Below are 20527 nucleotides of genomic sequence, written 5' to 3' on the forward strand. Positions count from 1 at the left end.
TGCGAACTTATATTCATAAGGACACTTTACTCAGAAGTCCGCAAGAAATTTTTCAAATGGATTATACTGCGTTAAATAGAGTTCTTCGTACACCAAAATAATCATTAAGACGAATCAAAATTCCTAACGCGTAATTACAGCGGATACACAAACAGTGAGCGGCAATGATACCATATTCATATGAGTTTCTATATGAATAAGGTATCATTGCCGTGGGATTATGACCACCTTCCGTACTGACCACTAACATTACTTGCAATTTGTAATCAAAAAGCGTAGTACAAGTACTCGACGTAAACACAAACAAAGGATATATTTCGTCTAAACAGTTATAGTATTTTTTTAGGAAATTTATTCGAGGTAATTCATACAATATAATTTTTTAAAATGGTGAACGTGTGTGGTTTACTCTGTCTGCGAAACATTAGTAAATACATGAGTTTAAACAGTAAATATATTACTAAAGGTTATAATCAAATATTGGAAAATATAAATAATGCAAAGATAATATCACGAAGACAAAACCGTTGGTACGGCTAGTATGAAACTGTCAAAATGTTAACAAGGATAAAATGACTGAAAATTGAGTACATTATTTGTATTAAGTTGCTAAGGACATCCGGAGGCTATATTTATACAAATCATATTTCAAGTGAATGCTTAGATATATTTAGACTATTGTTATTCTACCTAATATAGGTTATTCATATTTCAAATGAGAGTACAATCCAACTGACCCATAATTTACAGTTAATTCTGAGTATTTTTTTTAAAAATTAATGATATGTAACATAAAAACGTTACAACCATATTATATTTACATACCAAGTTTCTTAGTTGTAAATTGTACACTCTATTTTCACACGAATGCCGCTCAATTAAGATCTAATTTGTCACAACATGAAACCTTCAGCGCAGCCTTTACTCACACTGAATGTAATTTATTATATAATTTTGATCATTCATCGTAGGAAGTAATTTAGTGCATAGATTGGGCACGTATCGGCGTCTAACACCGCTAAGGTCGGCTCAATGTCGTCTGTCTAAATAAATCATTCGAATTAAAATCCCGGGCCCATTGTCGTAGAACAATTGTTTACGTATCGATATTAACGCATTCTCGGAAGTAAGTTGATACTTTTTGCTCCGAAGCACCTGCTGCAAAGTTTTTAGGTTTACGCGCGTCCTTACGTTTGAGTGGGCAATTCGATTTTATGGTGTTTGTAAGTTACTTTGTGTCGGTGATTTATTTGGATGTCGCTGTTTTTAATACTTGTGTTAAACATGACATGTCATCGGAACATGTTGTTTTACAAAATAAATTCATATTTTTGAAAGGCTTCTATATTATAATTCCATAATATACGCCATCATACTTTCTATACGACATAAACAACACATTTAATAACACATATTACATGTTGGTTATAAACTAAAGAACGAGACAGTCCCTTCCGACAGAATTATGAACCCAAAAGTTACCTGCTTTCGTTTTCTCTAACTTGTGTACGTTTAAGCTCGCCTCGAGCGATGCGGCGTGCGGCGCGACCCGTCATTATCTTCTGGGAGCCCTAATTATTGCCTGCTGCACCATCTAACGCATACAAATCTTGTAATTCCACCTAAAATGATAGATTGTGCGTTATTGAATGTTTGTTACTGCGTATTTTATTATTAGTTTTGTTATTTCTCTTAGTAACAATGTTTTTAGTCTCTACCTTAAACATACACATAACGATTTGTATTAAACAACATTGGTTCAGGATAATGGAATATTATGTATCATTTCCAAACACACTCCTATAACCTTAAAAGGTCAGACCAGTTCATCAGGCGGACGAAAAATGTGTGATTAACTTTTTTAAATCAACACAAATTGTAGGTATGAGATTCATTCGAGCTCGCATTGATTTTTTTTGTTTCGTTCCGATTGATAAACAAAAACTGAGTTCGTTTTAAAGCATTAAGCGGGGTGCGGCGACAGGTGCGCTCGAATGAAATATAGCCGAGTATAACTCCTCCACAGATTGAGTGAAAGTGGCCCTCCCGCGCTCCACTGTTTACCGAACGCACCTATAAAATATAGGCCACTCTTTTGTCTTACGAAATAAACACGCGGCCCTCGGGACGCTCGCCGAGCGGAACACGGCCGCTGTTAATTAAATAACTACCAGAGATACGCATCTGATGCCGCGTCATCCGACTCACCCTGACGTGGATCAAGACGTCAACTACCCGCGTCGGCGTTATCTTCGAGGGTATCGGAAATCTCCGCACAATGGAGCGCATTTGGTGAACACGCGCACCTGTTCCGCTGCGCTGGGATGTGTCTGGTGTTGCCGCGTCTCAGCTTTTGGTGGGATGTCCAGTTTTTTTATTTTTAGTACGCATTGTTCCTACAGTTTAATGCCGACTCCAAAATCTTGTTGATTCTTTGTACATGTAACAATTTAACGAAGATCTACTAATTCCATAAACTAAGAAAATTGTGCGTATACCACAAGAATCGAAGTAGTATGCGGCGAAAATAATGAAATACAATTTTTTCGGTCACATATAATTTTTTTTTTTTTCATTACAATATCAGAGTTCGTACCAACTGTCATGGCAACACCAGACAAGCCCGTAGCGCGTGCGCCGCCCGCGCTCGCGGCGACCGCTCCGACACTCATTAACTGCGATCGGTCGCGTTTCGATGATATATGCCGAAGATGTGCCGGATGCTTACATAATGACCGCGACCAGCCTTTGTAGCGTTGACTCGTACGCGACGAAACGCGTTGCGTGCTTCGGAACTATTTTGATGGGTTCGTGGCACAACGGGATGTGGGGCGGCGAGGAGACCGCAAGTTCGGAGTGAATGTTTCTTAGTCGCAAATATCTCTTTCGGGTTTGTGTGTCAGACCGAAAATTTTTTTAGCCTGATAACTCTGATGCTAATATGTATGTGAGCCAGAGATGCGGACTTTGCTTGTTATTTATCCTACTGTAAAACTGAAGAAGTTGTTTTAATTTTTTTGTTTAAACGCCTTAATCTCTAGAACTACTGCTGATTCTGAAAACACTTCATGCGATATGAAGCTGTTTCTGAGTGCTCCCTGAATATGCGGATGCAGCCGCGACCAAAACTACTTTATTATAAAAAAAAACCTTTTTCACAGACATATAATTAACGAATTTATCTCGCAATATTTAGCACTTAAGCACTACCCGTGGCAGTACGTTTCTATTGTCACTCACAATGGTCGCCGTTTCCTCAATTAACATTGTCAAAACGGCTGACAGCCGGACAATCAATCGCCGCAGCCATCAACACGTCGCGCATTAGACACGCGCCACACGTAATGCCCCTGCTCATTATAAACGACAAATAATCACGCCTCTGTCCCTCGATGGGTAGGCAGAGCAACTGTTACAACCACGAAAAAAATTGCCGGCAACGTTAACTCTAATCAACTGGTGTTAGGCGAAGGTAAATGTAAATGAACACTCAAGAAATGTTAGTATGAACAATGCGCAAAAATCACACGCGGGCAACTGGTATAAGTAATGAAAATAAAGCGAAGGTTTCCACAAAAGGTCATAATGGCTGTGTATTGGCAGACGTGACTGGGCGTTAATCAATTTTGGTCCTTGATTTGTTAAATTGGGTGACGGTATGTAATTCTGTCCAAGTTTGTAACAACTTTATCAGCTACACGGTTGAAAAGCAAAGCTATAGCTATTCTATGATATTTTGCCGTTCTTAAATTTAAAATACTTGCATTAGAGGTGTCCTCTATCCTCAAAGGAGTAAACAGAGATGTGGATACGGTACCCACGTTTTGCCGTGTCCGTCCCATGATGTGAAAGGGTCCACGTATACCTTCTAGACACCTGGCCGATACTGAGCAGATTCTAAAGATATCTCACAATAACTCACCAATGCTCTGCATGCATGCATGCATGCATCCCCTGCCTATATTCAGTCTGAAAGCAAAAGCTGTCACCCCAATCGTTCGTCAATGTCTTTGATCCGGTCCAAAAAAGTTACAATAGCTGTAACACGATAACCTTTATTTTCCTAATATAATGTCATTATAATTAAAACAAAATATTTCCCTGTAAGGTATACACATAATTAAGCTTATGTAATCAAAACACGTTAGCAAAATCTTATGTAATTAAACCTCATGCGTCTATAAAAAAACATATTTGGCTCGTGTCACAATTTATAAAAGTCAGCGTGGAGAATACGCGCCCAAATGAAACTATTACACTAATTAGAGAACGCGGAGAGGGCGCGCGGGGCGTTGCGGTTCCAAATCTCCCGCTCTCCTAAATCGATTACGGGTATTACTAGCCTAGAGGTCCGAATGATGTAGGGTTGTCAAACGTGTAGCTACAGTTGTATAGATAGATTTGTTGGAAAGGAGTAAAATGAGATTTTTAACGTTGAATAAGACGTGAAAATAGCGCGATGTTAAAGAACGAAACAAAAAATGTAAGTGAGACTAAAATCACACATCGAAATAAACTTTACAAAACCTAAGTGATTTTAGCATTAACTGATGTTATCAGCATTTAAGCAAAGTAAAATTGCCAACCCTAATTTATCCGTTGGTACTCTTGTCTCTGTCTAATGCGCCGGCCTTGCCTCGCATCTTTTGGATATAATCTATCACGGTTCATTGCACCTGGTGGGCATTTTGGCCGTGGTTATATTTCACCAGCAACGGTCTCAACTGGCCCTACGATATACGCGATGGACTATTTTTGGGCGTAAACAGTTATGTGGAAAATAATTGTTACCGTTATTCACAGTTTTGATAGTGGAAAAGATACACGTGTGAGATATGGGCTAAGTGCGAAAGCTTCGAGGTCACATTTGTTTTTGTAAGATATATTAAAAAAAAAATGTTTGGTATATTCGAATCATTTATTCACTTTATCTCAATTGTTTTAAATTTTCCAATTATTGTATTACACATATTTAAAAGCCCTACATTTCATCCCATCAGTTATTGAAGTTCTATAAACCGTTCTCTATCATTGATCTCTGTCCTTCCATTATTTCATACTTGGAGATCATTCCAAAAACGTTGTGAAGTAGTACTAGTATTAAAAACTCACATTAAACCTAACGGAAGTGATCACTAAAGATGTCACGCATATCTACATTAAACAATTAACAAGAGGTCCCATCATCGAGCCAGTTTCACACTCTCTGAACGTAGACCATCACACGCTTATTATACTTTTATAGTTCACGCTCTGTTAAATAATGGACGGGACTCACTTTCAAATATGCACATTTTACAGAACAAGGTCAACGGAGATGATTATGTACGTAAATGTGTGTTTTGGAGTCACATATGGGATTATGGGCCTTCTAAGGTATGTGTAGGAGTATCGTTTTACCCTGAGTTTGGTAAACCATCATCGGTGTTTTTAAGTGTTTTTAGACGCCCATTATCACAAATATAGAATTGGCATTGGATGGATAAAAAACAAAATCACTGGAATATCTGTAATCAATTTGGTTAATATGAAATTACGTTAAAGTGATCCTAGAATCCAACACTCTACATAGATATTTTTTGTATTCGTTTTTTATTTGTTCATAATTATTAATGTTCTCGAATAAATTCAATCCTTGAATACCACTTTCATAACGTTCCTTTTTGATTAATATAAGTGTGCTCTAATTTATCACCGGCTTATCTTCGAATGGATACAAATTACACACTTATTAGTAAACACAAAGTCGGGTATGTATCAAATAATTCACTTGTAGGGCGCACATTAATTCTACGTGCTAAATCGTTTCACAAACGACTAACTCAATTAGCCCCGTTTAGATCATTGAGCATATTTTAACTTGATAGCATACGCGGTCAAATTGAGTTACTTCTCAATTGGCTACATTTAGGTCTTTAAAACAAAGTACTATTTGATTAGCAGCAGTTCTTTTAATTAACTGTATATTGATATTTGTAAATACTTTATTTTTATCAATGGATATTAGACGTATCCAGAGTACAAGTTCGTAAAACTGTGTACATTATTTTTATGCTAACGGACGCGATAAGGTGGCACGTTTTACCCTCTGTTTACTATATTGATCAATAAAAGTTATTGCTCCATAATTATATGTTAACATAACCTACATACATACTCCATTATTGTTATAACGATTGTTGAAGTGATTCACCTTAGTGGTTAGAACAATGAAAGTTGATGTGCTGCAGGTTATGATCGGAATATGCGTCTTTATGCGTTGTTTAGAAACCTAACAATACTTACATGTACTGATGACCAATTCTCGTCTGAGATGCATTATTTTGTAAATTCAAAGTTATTTTATGCGTATACGCAATATCAGTGGCCTTTCATCTCCCGTCTGCTTCCGTTTGTAAATAATCAATATTTCGTCGAACTCACTGGAGCGTTTTGGTTTTCTTGGAACGTTTTTGTTATTGTTACCCTGAGCTCGAAGTAGCGGACTTTAAATGTTTATTGTGGTGCCTAACGGGGTGTGTGTTTGTTGTGCAGCCTGTTCGAGCAGGAGATTATGAGCTATGTGCCGGCGGGCGGGTGTGGTCCAACGAGCGGCGCGAGCGCGGCGGCGACAGCGGGCGCGTCCCCGCTGCTCTCGCTCGCTGCCGCGCGCGCAGCACGCGGGCGCCCGCGCCGCAGCGGCGAGACTTCGAGGCCAAGCTGCGGGCTTTCTATCGCAAACTTGAGAGCAAAGGATACGGCCAGGGACCCGGGAAACTCAAGTAAGTAACAAATGTTCTCTAATCTGAAAATTAAAATAACATTTGAATCAGAAATCACTTTTCTAATCAGTCTCAATCTTATTTTACTAAATAACTTACGTTTATGCATTTCAATTTCTGGAGTAATTTATAATATCTTAATAAATAATTCCAGATTACATATTCGAAGAGAGCATCTTTTAGAAGATGCATTCCGACGCATCATGTCATGTGGCAAGAAGGAGTTGCAAAGGGTAAGTTGTGCGTCCTGTGGGACGGCGAGGAAGGCCTGGACTACGGCGGACCGAGTCGGGAGTTCTTCTTCCTGTTGTCAAGAGAACTGTTCAACCCTTACTATGGACTGTTCGAGTACTCGGCGAACGACACGTACACCGTGCATGTCTCACCGATGTCCGCCTTCGTCGATAACCACCACGAATGGTAGGTATAGGGTTATATTTTCTGCTGATTTTTGCATTAATTATAAACCCTGAAAATATAATATTTTTAACTAAATATATTTAGTTAAAAACAATACAAATGAATCACGTCATCATGTCCACATACTTCTTGTTGTCAACCGAATAATATGCTGTAATGATCTTAGTAGCCTTCTGGTTCCACCTCCTGGTCACAGAAACGGTAGTTCATTATTATCTTATTATGTCGATCAATACTAACACGAAACACTATTATGCACCCTGATTATTATCCTCCATTACCATTTACCACACAACACGCGTTATTATTATGTTAGCGTGCCAATTCTCGTAATTAAGTCAATATCGAATTTATTTTTAACATCGGTTCTCTCGGAATTACTTATTCTAGATTCTAGAATAAACTATAGTGTTTGTTCAGCTGGGCTAAATTTAATGTGTTAATTATTTAAAATATTATATTAAAATTCACATCTTTATGACGTTAACAACACAAAAATATTCTTTCTTTTTCTTTAAGTGCCTCTTCATTGTCGAAGATTAGCCGTCAGCTTCTTGTATTTCTCTTTATCATTGACCAGGCGGAACAGGTGTTCAACGGAGATCATACCGGTCCACACAAAATATAAAGAATATAATTCTTATGATATAAATTAAATCTTCCAGACTCATAATTTCTCAGGATATTATATTTTATCAAAGAAGTTTACTGTCATCCGCTTATGTCTTGCGCCACAACATTACATACGTTAAATATTTTTATTTTTAAATTATATTTTTTAAAGGGTATTATAGATTGTATAATGTTGGTATGTAATTTTTTTGCCAATATTGTCATATATGAATGAATACAAAATTGCTCATTGCCAGGACGCGTAGCAAAGTATCGTGAGAACTTCCTTTACATTTTAAATTGTATTTTAATGTCACATTCATTACCACTTCCCAAAGTGTTGGAATTGTATTGTTTTTACAACTCATTACTAGCTTCATGCATTTTTAATCTTATGTGAAGCGAAATATGGTTAACAATTTCAATTGGTGTTCATTTTTTATAATGAAACATTTTGATTAAAGTTATTATCAGAGCCATTGATAAATTAAAAATAAATCTGAGAACTCTAATATTTAGTGATGATTGGATTTATAAGATACGTTTTATTAAAATAAAGAACTGCATGGTCACATAATATTGCATATACAAAGTCTTGCATCGTAAAATAATAGTAACTAGGGATGTTTACTCGCATATTATACCACGGAGTTTATCTAATTAATATATCGCATTTATATTAAACTAGGTATGGTTCACGGCTTCGCCCACATGAAAAGCCTTTCTCGCTGCAAAAGTGTCTAAATGACAGTAACTATCCATAACGCCACCTGGGACCTTATTATCTTTGCCACAAGTAATTTGTTTTTTGACAGCACATAACTCATGACGTCACGTTTAACACAATATAAATTGGCGTACAGAATATCACGTTAATTTAACAAAGAAGACGTAACCCGGTCGCGTTACGGGTTAACTCTGCCATAGAGGTGGCTGAACCGGTGTCTATGAAATAGTCTGATGAAAAAGAGTATGTTATGGTAATCCATCGACACATGTTCAAGAACATTCGCCAATTAATAATATAGTAAGATAACAGGAGAAATATAATGTTCATTACATTTAAACTAAAATACGTTGCAAATAAACGTAAAATAAATTACAAAGCTATATAATATGTATAGGTATATATAGTAAATAGTTTTGTAATTGCAATTCAGCGTACGTAATGTGTTGTATGTAACAAAAAAAACTTGCATACAAATGTTAATTGCAACACTAACTCCCAAACTAGACCACTACACGTTGTTTCCTATTTTTGTTATGAATCACACAAATTGAATTTTTAGACATAGCCTAATTTTTATATCACTTTTGTCGTGGTCGATATTTTGATTTCAAATGGCCCATTACTTAACACTTGGCAGGATATTGCCAAAAACACCGTAACTGCGGTCTTGCTCATTAAATTTACTACTTCACGAATCGCGACATTAATCAGGATAACTATTTTTGTGTCGAATTACATTAAAACCAGTTGCTTTATGTCCCCGAACACCTAATGCTTCCGTAAGTAATTCTTAAATGTGAATAAATTATAATTTTACTGTAATTATTATACTACGAAGTATAGATTATAATTTTTTTTATGTCATAAATAAAGTAGTAAGTTAAACTAAATATTTTAAGATAAATTAGCTTGTAAATTGAATTTAATATCGTTAAATATAAATATTGTCTATAGTATGACATTCTATAGTTTGACAAAGATTACGCCGTGTCGTTCGGCGAAGGAGAAATAAAGTTGTTCGGGTTGAATTGTTACAATATTTAATTTAAAATTTTAGGGTCATCTTTTTTCTATCTCTTTGGCAAGGCGTAGGGTCATCTCACAAGAACGTTCAAAGAAGCAATTTTAATTGGGATATTTTGATATCTACGCTTTTAACATCCGTCGTTAGTGCATCATGATAGTAATTTGATTAAAAGTGCTATAAATATTTATATTTATAAGATAAAAGTATTTTTTTGCATAAAAATATATACTTAGCTTCTCACTTTTATAATGATAAATAGGTTTGTTTCATTAGTTAGAATGGTGTCCACGCTTGGAAATTTTCTTTTTATTGCAAACTTACTTTTTATTGTGAATTAAATTTGAGAACTTACTGGTACAGAATTAGAACAATGAGACAAAGCATATTGTGTATTAAAATATAGACACCTTGTAATATTACCAATATCGATTTAACATAAAATTAGCTCCAGTCCCAAACAATGTCATTATTCAAATGCCATGCGATAATATCGACTACCGTGGCGTGTCGTCGTTGACGCGTGTCCATTGATTTTTGTATGAATATAGATTATTGTTGTCCAGACAATGCATTATGTGAATTGTTTCATACAATATAACAGCACTTGATTACATTATCATCGAGTGTAGTCATTGAATGAGCGACGCACTTTATTCTCAAATGCTCATGATAACTGTAAAGTGTATGGCTGAGAGCCAGTTTAGCACTGGAATTGCTATAATAATGAATGGGCATCCTGCCGCGGATCTACCATGAAGGCTTTTTGGACTGTAGCCCTGGGCCTAGATTGATAAGCAATCAGCGCCCTCTATATTCTGTTAAAATAAAACCCTTTGTAGTGTCATTGCGGACCATAACAATTTAGGTGTAGAGTTACAACAAACGTAACAAACAAACACGCGTACATTCCCAGCTGTGCACGGATTTTTTGTCGCGTCTCTCAGTAACATAAGTCGAAAATGTAACCCGAGATCGAGTTACAATGTTTTTAACTGATGTGTAACTAACGTTGAGACCGTACGTGAACTGTTCAAATGGTATTACGTAACGGGCTTGGATTTAATTTTTTTGTTATTAACGTATCTACTTTTGTCTTCTTTGGGCATCAACTAAAAGAAAATCAGTGCGTTTTTGTGACTTTTTTGTGAATAAACCACGAGAATCGCCGTGTTCTAATATTTTTCTATAATGACAAGTAGGCTTAGTTAAGTTTTGCGTTACTAATAAAAGAGGTCACCACAAGAAATCGATATATATAAACCGTATAGGTCACTCAGTTTATGCTGCCCTGCATTGCCTGCGTGCGGGTGCCTATTTGGTCGACCGAGCTCCCCGATTCAGTAACTCTTGGGAATAACCAAATACGACACTATGGCACATTTCCCTGTCTCATAATCACAAGATATCCATAGTTTGTATGACTACCCACTTTCGTTGACGGTGTGGCTAACAGTGCAGTATGGCGCAGGTTCCGTTTCTCGGGGCGCGTGCTGGGCCTGGCGCTGGTGCACGGGTACCTGCTGGAGGCAGTGGTTCACGCGCGCGCTGTACCGCGCGTTGTTGCGCCTGCCGCCCGCGCTCGAGGACGTCGACGCGCTCGACGCACAAGTTTCGCTGCTCTCGCTGCGCTGGCTGCAGGTATGGCGCCCAGTACTTACTGGACAAACGGTCGCAAGACTCCGAATGTACTCAAATATTAGAATTGCGATGCCTAAATAAAAAAAATTACGACCTGAGTGTTTTGTAAACTTATACCAAACTAGAATTGAGTGCACGCTATCCAAACGAGGCAGATCAAGTTACATGCCTATTATTAAAAAATAAAATTTGTCATTTTATGGAACAGCGCCATCTGTAATGGTATACTTGCACTAAGTGCGTAACTTACAGTAACAACAAACAACAGTAATTACCTATTTATGATCCATGAATATGACCTAATAAAGCTTAAAGGAAGACAATATGAAATAACTGATTTTCTGGTAATCTTCTAAATAACATTTTCATATTTCCAACAGTCCGCGCGTTGCGTGTCATCACTCGAGCTAACATTTGCGGTTTCGGAACGTCTCGCCGACGGGCGGGTGTTGGAACGGGAACTGAAGCCCGGCGGGAGGGACATAGCCGTCACGGAGAGGAACAAGAAGGAGTACCTGGAGAGGGTCGTGCGGTGGAGGGTCGAGAGGGGCGTCGCGGAGCAGACCGAGTGGCTTGTACGAGGGTTCCACGAGGTAAGATTTGATAGATGTTGATTATTAGTTTGTGTAGTTCTTTTATTCCTTGTGTATAGGTTCAATAGTTGTATATTATCCTACATTTCTAGAAGCTGTATTCTCTTGGCATTACGGTTTATAACGGATAGGGTAGATCATGTACTAGGTGTCAGATTTGCCCATTGAATTGTTTACTAACTTTTTTATATTTTTTTTTAAATCATTTGTTGGCAGACCCTAAACTTATACGTATATATTTTTAGATGTGTGTCAGTGTCTCATGTGGGTCGAATATCATATAAAATGGTAATAGTCATGTAAATTATATAACCCTCCGATCACGCATAGCTACAAATTCATTGTATAATATTGTTAGCTGTGTGCCTTTATACATTATTTGTTGTTTGTGTGTGTATCGTAAAATACATGGTTTAAAATGTGATGGTCGTTCCGTCAGGTGGTGGACCCTCGGCTGGTGGCGGCGTTCGACGCGCGCGAGCTGGAGCTGGTGATCGCGGGCGCGCCCGAGCTCGACGTGGCGGACTGGCGCGCCAACACCGAGTACCGCGGCGGCTACCACGACGCGCACCCCGTCATCATATGGTTCTGGCAGGCTATCGACAGGTATGCACTATGCGCCACACTCGACCCGGATTACAAATGTTGGAGTTTTCCGAAGCAATAGTAACGGAAATAGTTTGCACCATAATCAACATGAGATAAAGTTCTACTATTTCTTTGCCCCTTTGCTTCTCAGTTCTAGTAAAATAATATTGCTATTTGTATATATCAGATTAATCTAAATTTTGTTTTAATATTTTGGTGCCATTGCACTGTCGTAATTGATCTGTTTATTTAAACTGCATGGTGATTGCAGATTCACAAACGAGCAGCGTCTGCGGCTGGTGCAGTTCGTGACGGGCACGTCGTCGATCCCGTACGAGGGGTTCTCGGCGCTGCGCGGGTCGACGGGTCCGCGGCGGTTCTGCATCGAGCGCTGGGGCTGCGTGGAGTCGCTGCCTCGCGCCCACACCTGCTTCAACCGGCTCGACCTTGCCGCTTCCTACCCCACGCCGCAGCTGCTGCACGAGAAACTGCTGTTGGCCGTCGAAGAAACCAACACGTTCGGCATCGAGTGAAGCGGCGGCGATATCTTTTGGTCTAGAATTATTGTTCCGTGCAAATCGTAGAACGCTTCGGCGGCTCGCACGAACCGCAGTAATGTAGGTCGCGGTAGACTTAATTAGCGTTCAGTACTCACTGGCCAATACTGAAAATCTACATCCGATAAGGATTATCGGTGAGTTCGGTGACCTCGCGAACGTATTGAAAACGCATAAGCAGCTGTAAATAATCGTGACTAATATAAACACTTTTGTTGTCAATGTAAATAATAGTCAATTGATAAGGCAGACGAAGGACAAAGATAGTGTAGGGAGTGAAACATAAAGTAGATGTGCCTAGATATTTATTGTTGTAACTAAATAGCCACTTATCCTACGAGGTTTGTACTTTATTAACGCTTTTATTGTAAGTGAATGTATACTGTGGCTGTGAACGGGACTCAAGTCCTGTGTTTAGATATTACGCTTTACGTCACTAATTTATAATTATATCGTAAATGTAACCTATCTATGACCCTTCATAAGGATGTTTAATTTATTGGTACAGTAGCAAATACTTGAATGTGAGTTATGGAAAATAAGTATTTCAACAAAGTATTATAAATTTTGCTCATGAATTCAAATTCAGCAGATATAGGAGGATTACGTACGAGAGCCCTAGTCAGTTGTGTATATTACAGTAAATGGAGAAGGACTGGTTACTGGTGGTACTGGCATTTCAAACCTCTGTCTTCTAGCTTTCCTCGCATGTTTGGGGAGCACAGCGCTGCAACCCCTTGCTAACTCGACAACATACAAAACAATGTGTACTTGTGATGTGCAAATGTTGATGTTCCTTTGTTATTAGTAGTAATTTTTCTGTATGAACTTGTGTCACTATGTATTATTTCCCATATGAATATAATTTTACATGCAGTTCTTAGAACAAACCACCAAATTTGTATTTCAAATGTAAATAAATAACTTATTTATTGTGCTTAAGTATCCATTACAATACATAGTGTATGTTTAATGTTTATTTTTGTAAGTAATAGCTATATTGTGTTGAATATTTAACTATTTGTGTATTTGTTTATTGTCTGTGAATTTTAAATAAATTGTTTTTGTGTGAAAAATGGTGAAATGTGTCAATATACAACATTACTTACAAATATTTGTTTGATTTACCCAATATTATGAGCAACATGAGCAGCAGTGGGCTAACCACAAACCAAGAACAGATTGTGAAATCACACCCACTCCCACGCCCACCTATTACAAAACATGATCTTGCATATATTTAATAAAAGCAGATTAAGATAGTTGACACCCTTGCGTAGGCAATCAAGGGGGAGGAATGACTAGCAGGAAAAGAAAGGTAATAATGCACTGAATTTATGAAAATAATGAAGAAAAATATCACACATACAAAATGTTTATTTTCCAAGAAATTCGTGTAACAACAAAAATCAACCTTGTATTTTTAAAACCTTATCTTTTAAACATATACTATTTACAGTTCCCCAAGTCTGCATTTGTCAACACAAACTCATCTTGTTATAAAATGCAACAAGGGTTATTTTTTTCACAAATTACTATACTAAGTTGTGACGGAGTTATTTAATTATAGCATGTCACAGTCTGCAGTTTAAAATCTTAATTCTCAAGTTAAATGAAAGCTGTGATTACAATATAATAAAAGCTACTGTAACTAGATGCATTATTTGTTTAGCAGTGTATTCAAAATTAAAACTTAAAAATATCCTCCCCCTCCACTGCGACCGGGCGGTGCTTGAGCGCAATAAGTCAACCCCCTATCATAAACCCAAATAAGTCAAGTCGATTCACCTAATAAACTGTCAACATCTACATTGACAACACAATGTAATTATAATACACGCCCTCATGTAAATATTTTGTATATTTACTTCAAAAATAACGGTACAATATTTAATTTGTAACTCTATCGTAGTTTCGAAAGGGAGAAGAGCAAAGGCTCACTGCGAGTCTAGCTGAGAGAGGGGAAGTCCTTGCTGTCGTCCACCTTAGGCGGCGCCGTGGTCTGGCGCAGCACTGGACGCTCCTCGGGCTGCGGCTCTTCGCGGGGCGGAGCGCCCCTGCCGCGACCACGACCGCGTCCGCGCCCGCGTCCACCTGGGCCGCCGCGCCGCGCCTGGTCGTTGAACGTGAACTCAATGCCGAGCACGCGTTTTTGGCGGCCCACACGCTGCGGATAGTCCGACAGGTCATATTCCTCGTCGCTGTCCTCGTCCTCGCCGCGCTCGCCCTCCTTCTTACGCTCGAGCATCACCAAGTTCTTCCACTGGCTGAGGTCCTCTCCCTCGCCGGCCTTGCGCAGGTTGTACTGCGGCTGGGTGCGCTGTGCGTTGCGCAGCGCCTTGTACTCGTCGAGGGTGAGCTCGCGCGGCTCCTCCTCGGTGGGGGCGGCGCGCTCCGGCTCGGGCTGCTGTCCATCGCCGGCGCCAGCCTCGGGCGCCTTTCTCTTCTGTCGCCTCGCCCTCGGAGCCCGTCTTGTTAAACTCATCAATCTCGTCCTTGAGCGTGCCCCAGTTGTGCGGGCCGGCGCCCTCGCGCTTGTCGACCGGTTTCACGCCGGTCTTGTCGGATCCCGATCTCCTGTCGAACTCGCGCTTGCCCCGATTGTCATAGGGAGGCCGCGGCCCGCGCGGTCCGTCGCGAGGCTCACGCGGCGGTCTCGGTCCCCGGCGCTCTGCACCTTCGGGATTGTCGCTGAAGTTGCGCCGCTCGAAGTTGGGGCGACGGTCTCCAAACTCACGTCTTGGAGGGCCGCGGCGCCCCTTCCTTGTTCTCCACGGTGCCGTTCTGCGGCCGGTCTTCACGGCGGCGAGGCGGCGGGCGTTCCGCATTGCGCTCATTCGGCCGTGCTGGGCCCTTGCTCTTTAGTTGTTCGCCGCTCTTGATGTCCTGAGACTTCACATTTTGAGTCTCCTTGATTCCCTTCCGGGCGGGAGCAGTACCGCCTTTGGCGGGTTTCACCTCAGGTTTGCCTTTGTTCTCTTTTTTTCGGCATCTTTTGGTCTTTCTTTTTGAGCTCTTTCGCCTGCTCACGCGCTTTTAACGCATCAAGAGGATCGGACTCATCGTCCAAGAAAAGAGCATATCTGTTCACGACTCCCACACCGTAGGAATTCTCCATTGTGATCCTCTTGATGATTTAATCACACTAGAACTGGATGTTATTGGATTATTTTCACACACTTTAGTAAGGCGACATTTTGTCTTATTTTATTGATTTCATTTAATATGGCGGACAAAGCGAACACACTACTACGCCATATGACGAAAGGAATAGAGAAAAGATTGGAGATGGCGGAACACTTTTTTAAAAACTTTGTCTATGGTACATCACCAACAAATAAAACAAGTTGACATTCTCGACGTAAGTCTAACATGCGACCTACTTGCCGATAAATGTAATATACTTTATAAAATATATCCAATATTATTATATTATTATTATTTATAAGATAACTGTAATTTATAAATTATTTATAATTCTAAACTTGCGATTATAATAAATGTAATGTTACTATTTGCAAAAGTTTTATGAAATGTTAGGATGTCTGTCTGTATGTTTACTTATAAGCAAAGACTTAAAAACATTTCTTCGAAGAATATTATGAATCGACTATTTGCATGAATTATTGTATAGAAATTACCAAGAATTTGATTGATGGTTTTAAGTAAAAATATTTTTTTTATATTACTAGACTTACTAGATTTTACTCGTGGCTTTCCCGCTACAAAAGTCACTAAATCTTTATATTTTTCCATAGCACCATCTGTACCACGTCTACACCATTTATCTCAAAATCAGATTTAAAATAAACGAATACTCTGAGAGTAAATCATTAGGATAAAAAGTAGCGAATATATTAGTCTAGGACAATATGAAACATGCGCGTGCCAAATTTGATCCAAATATATTTAGTGATTTCTGCATTTACTTGTAAAAAAAGAGTTAAGTTTTTACTATATTATTATAGATGTTCACTCCTAAGCGTGAATAACTATAATAATATCGTGCTAGAGCTGTTCTGTATTTATTACTGAATAACGACATGTTGATCGGATTCAATATATTACGGCCGCACTGTTATTGTCTGTCGTAAAATCGCAATATCATGAAAGATTCTGACTTTTGTGATATTATGGATATATTTGGCAATACTGGCATCGTAGGTTTCTACTAGTTAGTCTTTTTTTTCTGGCGAAGGGATAAGTTAATGATTGTAGAGAAGAGTAAATGGGTTTTTCGTGCGTACGAATCTGAGCGGTTTTTTTAGGCTTAATCTTCAGCAGGTGATCCAATGCACGAGATCTGACTGATGCATCTTTCGACATTCGCCGTGACTGATTGAAAGCTGACTCCAGTAAATTTAAATGTCATTACACTACAGAGGAATGAAACAATTTTGGGAACTTCCTCTTTATGTATTATAGAAAGTGATACTAAATTTACAAAACGCCAAAACAATGTTCAAAAACCTTGAAATAACTGTTAATGAAACCTAATTCATTTCGTTGGACATGAACACGGAGATGATTTCGTGGACGCTGCAGGTCCTAAACAAGTTTCCATTAACAAGCCACAAACTAAATAAGGGTCACAATCACCGGCAGGTCTTCTGTCTTCTAAAAAGCCTTTACCTTTTTCCTTCACGTGCCTTTGGAGGCGAATGGAAGCTTTTCTACTAGCAACACCCCAAGAAAACTTATCGAAAGGTGCTGTTTCAAATTTCCCTGATAAACGCATTCTATTTGTAGTTTCATCATTACCGTATTTTTTCATATGCTTCATATGATTGGCTTCTAATTTTTTTATGCATTCTTCAATGAATTTAAAACCACCATCCGATCGCATTCTTTTTGTACTAAAATTGTGATGCATGCCTATACCAGGATGTAAGAGTCCCATAGGTTTAGGATGGTAGGTAATGTCAACGCCAAAATCTTCTGCTACGCGCGCCATAATATAACGCGACATCCACAGATCATCTGCCCCTTTGATACCAACCGAAGTACCTATCTGCCACTCCCAGCTCGCATGCATCACTTCAGCATTAGTTCCTTCAAAATCAATACCAGCATACAGGCATGCTTTCCCATGTCCTTCAGTTATATCTCTCCCAACCACGTATTTTGCGCCTACTCCACAATACGAAAACTGATATTTAAAAGATGGAAAGCCACCACCCTTTGGCCAGCCAAGTCCCCAACCATCCATATCCAGCATGGTGTATTCTTGCTCTAATCCAAACCAAGGCTCTTCAGCTGCATGATAATTACACAAGTCATTGCAGTACTTCCTATTGTTTGTAGCAGCAGGTTGACCATCGCCCTGATACACTTCACACATAATAAGCACATGTGGATCACAACGGAACGGGTCACGGTAAACGTAGGCAGGCTTCAATATAGTATCAGAATTATCGGTAGTAGCTTGCCCCGTAGAACTACCATCGAAGGCCCAGGGAGGTACTTGATCAGCTGAATATGGTACACAATGAAGGATTTTGTCCTTACTTCGCATATTTATGCCAGATCCATCAATCCAAACATATGTTGCTAATACTTTATTACATGGTAAAGGAAGTCTCATGTATCTGTCCATAACTTTTTTACCTAAAATGTGATTTATAGAATGTTTCAGTAAATTTCTTTTCTGTATATGAATCTGATAATTATTACTCTTCCTCAGTAAAATTACTAATTTGAACAAAGATTCCATAGTTTTTATTAAGAAGTTCACTAAAATTTTTCTATGTTTTACTTTATAACAGGTTTAATGACAGTAGTCAAAAAGAATTATGTATAAAAAACAATGCCTATTTATAAAGAGTATTATACATATTAGAGATATTTACAACAAAATATATTGTACCTTTGTTCCCTGTGTTGTACTTTGTAGCTACAGGAAGAAGCTGAAATAACTGGTTTAAGAGTCATTAATAATAATATGGATTAAATACAGGTCATCACAACAAATTGGAATTGGAAATTATTATAACGGAAATTAACTCCTTCTAACTTCTTCTTCGTAAAACAATGGAAATGACATTTCTCGTTACAAGGTGTAGAATATACGTCAATGTAAGTATATTATCATTTCTATGAAAAAAATGAAAGTGAATTAAAATATTTCAAATTATACAGTTTAATATCTCAAATCACAAAACTTTACCACATAATTTTCTTTCATCTATACTACGATTGAACGAAATCAATGATATTAAACAAATTGAGCTATAAAGCAGGCCAAAAATAATAATGTTCTGAAAATTACATTAAATGTTTTCAAAGACATGTCTCCGCCAGAAGAGCACATACTCTGTAGGGGTCACAATCTCCAGCAGGACGTCGATCTTCTAAAAAGCCCTTCCCTTCGGAAACTACACTTTTTTGAAGTCGGACCGATGCACCTCGGTCTGCTACACCCCATCGACATGAATCATAGGAGGCTGTTTCAAATTTTCCTGTTAGCCTCTTTTTATTTTCTTCTCCATTTCCGAGGCCATAATTTTTTATTAATTTGTCATGTTGATCACACAGAATTTTGCAGACCTTTTCTATTTCTTTTAATCCTCCATCACAACGCATCTTTTTGACGCTAAAATTATGGTGACATCCAATGCCTGGTTGATTTTTGCCGACTGGTTTTGGGTGATAACTAATAATTACTCCGAACTTTTCGGCTATTCTATTGAGAAGGAAACGACCTAACCACAAATCGTCAGCCGCTTTTACGCCCATCGTAGTGCCGACTTGAAACTCCCACGAACCTTTCATGACTTCCGCATTAGAACCTTCGTAATCCATTCCAGCATAAATACAAGCTCTAGTGTGGCATTCCACGATTTCCCTTCCGGCAACATGTTCACCGATACCACAGTAAGAATATTTTGATTTTGTTACTGGATAACCTCGTACTTTTGGCCAACCAAGTGGCCATAGATCGGTGTCAAACATAGTGTATTCCTGTTCTATTCCAAACCACGGTTCTTGGTCAGATATTTTACTGAGAATTTGAGCACAATGAGCCCTGTGGTTCGTCGGTGTGGGTGTTCCATCACCATAATAAGTTTCGCAAAGTACAATTACATGAGGACTTTTCCGAAAAGGATCTCTATATATGGCAGAAGGGATTAGGAAAGTATCCGAATCGTTTGTTTTAGCTTGTCCTGTTGAGCTTCCATCGAATGACCACTTAGGAACCATACTCAAGTCACAAGGTTCCTTATTTAAAATGCGATCTTTACAACGCATGTGTATTCCGCTTCCGTCTATCCATACATACGTGGCAAGTATTTTATTTTCTGATAACGGTAAATTTATATAATGGTTAAAGTAAGCATTTATTGGGCTTTTCACTCTAGACATACCTGTTGTAAAATTATCGAGACTTAGATTTCTGAAGAAAAATTTATTGATAGGCTGTCGGTTTATATATCTTAGCAGAGTCATTTTGGAATATTCTGTAAAGCTGTATGAAAATGTAATAACATAAAAATAATTTCAGACAAAACTTTGTATCTAGATGGCCATGCTTAAAACAGTCTCGAGTAGTTGTAAGATGGGTACATAAATAGGTAGTAATATAAAATATCAACCCAATATAA

The 20527-nt window shown here is 38.5% G+C and overlaps 4 protein-coding genes across 4 annotated transcripts in view; 1 reads left to right on the forward strand and 3 right to left on the reverse strand.

The window, feature by feature from the left end:
- The window catches only part of LOC115443111, a 179471-nt gene extending 165433 nt beyond the window's left edge, over nt 1–14038 (forward strand). Inside the window, 9 exon segments of the mRNA XM_037439568.1 lie at nt 6535–6621; nt 6654–6761; nt 6916–6989; nt 6992–7181; nt 11019–11079; nt 11081–11188; nt 11569–11781; nt 12221–12387; nt 12641–14038. Of these exon segments, the coding sequence (XP_037295465.1) occupies nt 6535–6621; nt 6654–6761; nt 6916–6989; nt 6992–7181; nt 11019–11079; nt 11081–11188; nt 11569–11781; nt 12221–12387; nt 12641–12902 (1270 nt within the window). The 3' untranslated portion in view covers nt 12903–14038.
- A 731-nt stretch (nt 14039–14769) lies between these two features.
- On the reverse strand, nt 14770–16226 carry LOC119189603 (plasminogen activator inhibitor 1 RNA-binding protein-like). Its single transcript, XM_037439777.1, is given in 4 exon segments — nt 14770–15366; nt 15368–15673; nt 15675–15914; nt 15916–16226. Coding segments are annotated over 4 exon segments (1167 nt in total). The 5' UTR covers nt 16045–16226; the 3' UTR covers nt 14770–14874.
- A 1095-nt stretch (nt 16227–17321) lies between these two features.
- LOC115443072 (glutamine synthetase 1, mitochondrial) lies at nt 17322–18986 on the reverse strand. Its single transcript, XM_037439637.1, has one exon. The coding sequence runs from the start codon at nt 18637–18639 to the stop codon at nt 17425–17427; it is 1215 nt and encodes a 404-aa protein (XP_037295534.1). The 5' UTR covers nt 18640–18986; the 3' UTR covers nt 17322–17424.
- Nucleotides 18987–19047: 61 nt separating this feature from the next.
- Nucleotides 19048–20482, reverse strand: LOC119189568 (glutamine synthetase cytosolic isozyme-like). Its single transcript, XM_037439638.1, has one exon. It carries the CDS (start codon nt 20370–20372, stop codon nt 19206–19208), a length of 1167 nt encoding a protein of 388 aa, XP_037295535.1. The 5' UTR covers nt 20373–20482; the 3' UTR covers nt 19048–19205.
- Between the last annotated feature and the right edge of the window lie 45 nt (nt 20483–20527).

Source organism: Manduca sexta, chromosome 17 (genome assembly GCF_014839805.1).
Source record: "Manduca sexta isolate Smith_Timp_Sample1 chromosome 17, JHU_Msex_v1.0, whole genome shotgun sequence".
Lineage (NCBI taxonomy): Eukaryota > Metazoa > Arthropoda > Insecta > Lepidoptera > Sphingidae > Manduca > Manduca sexta.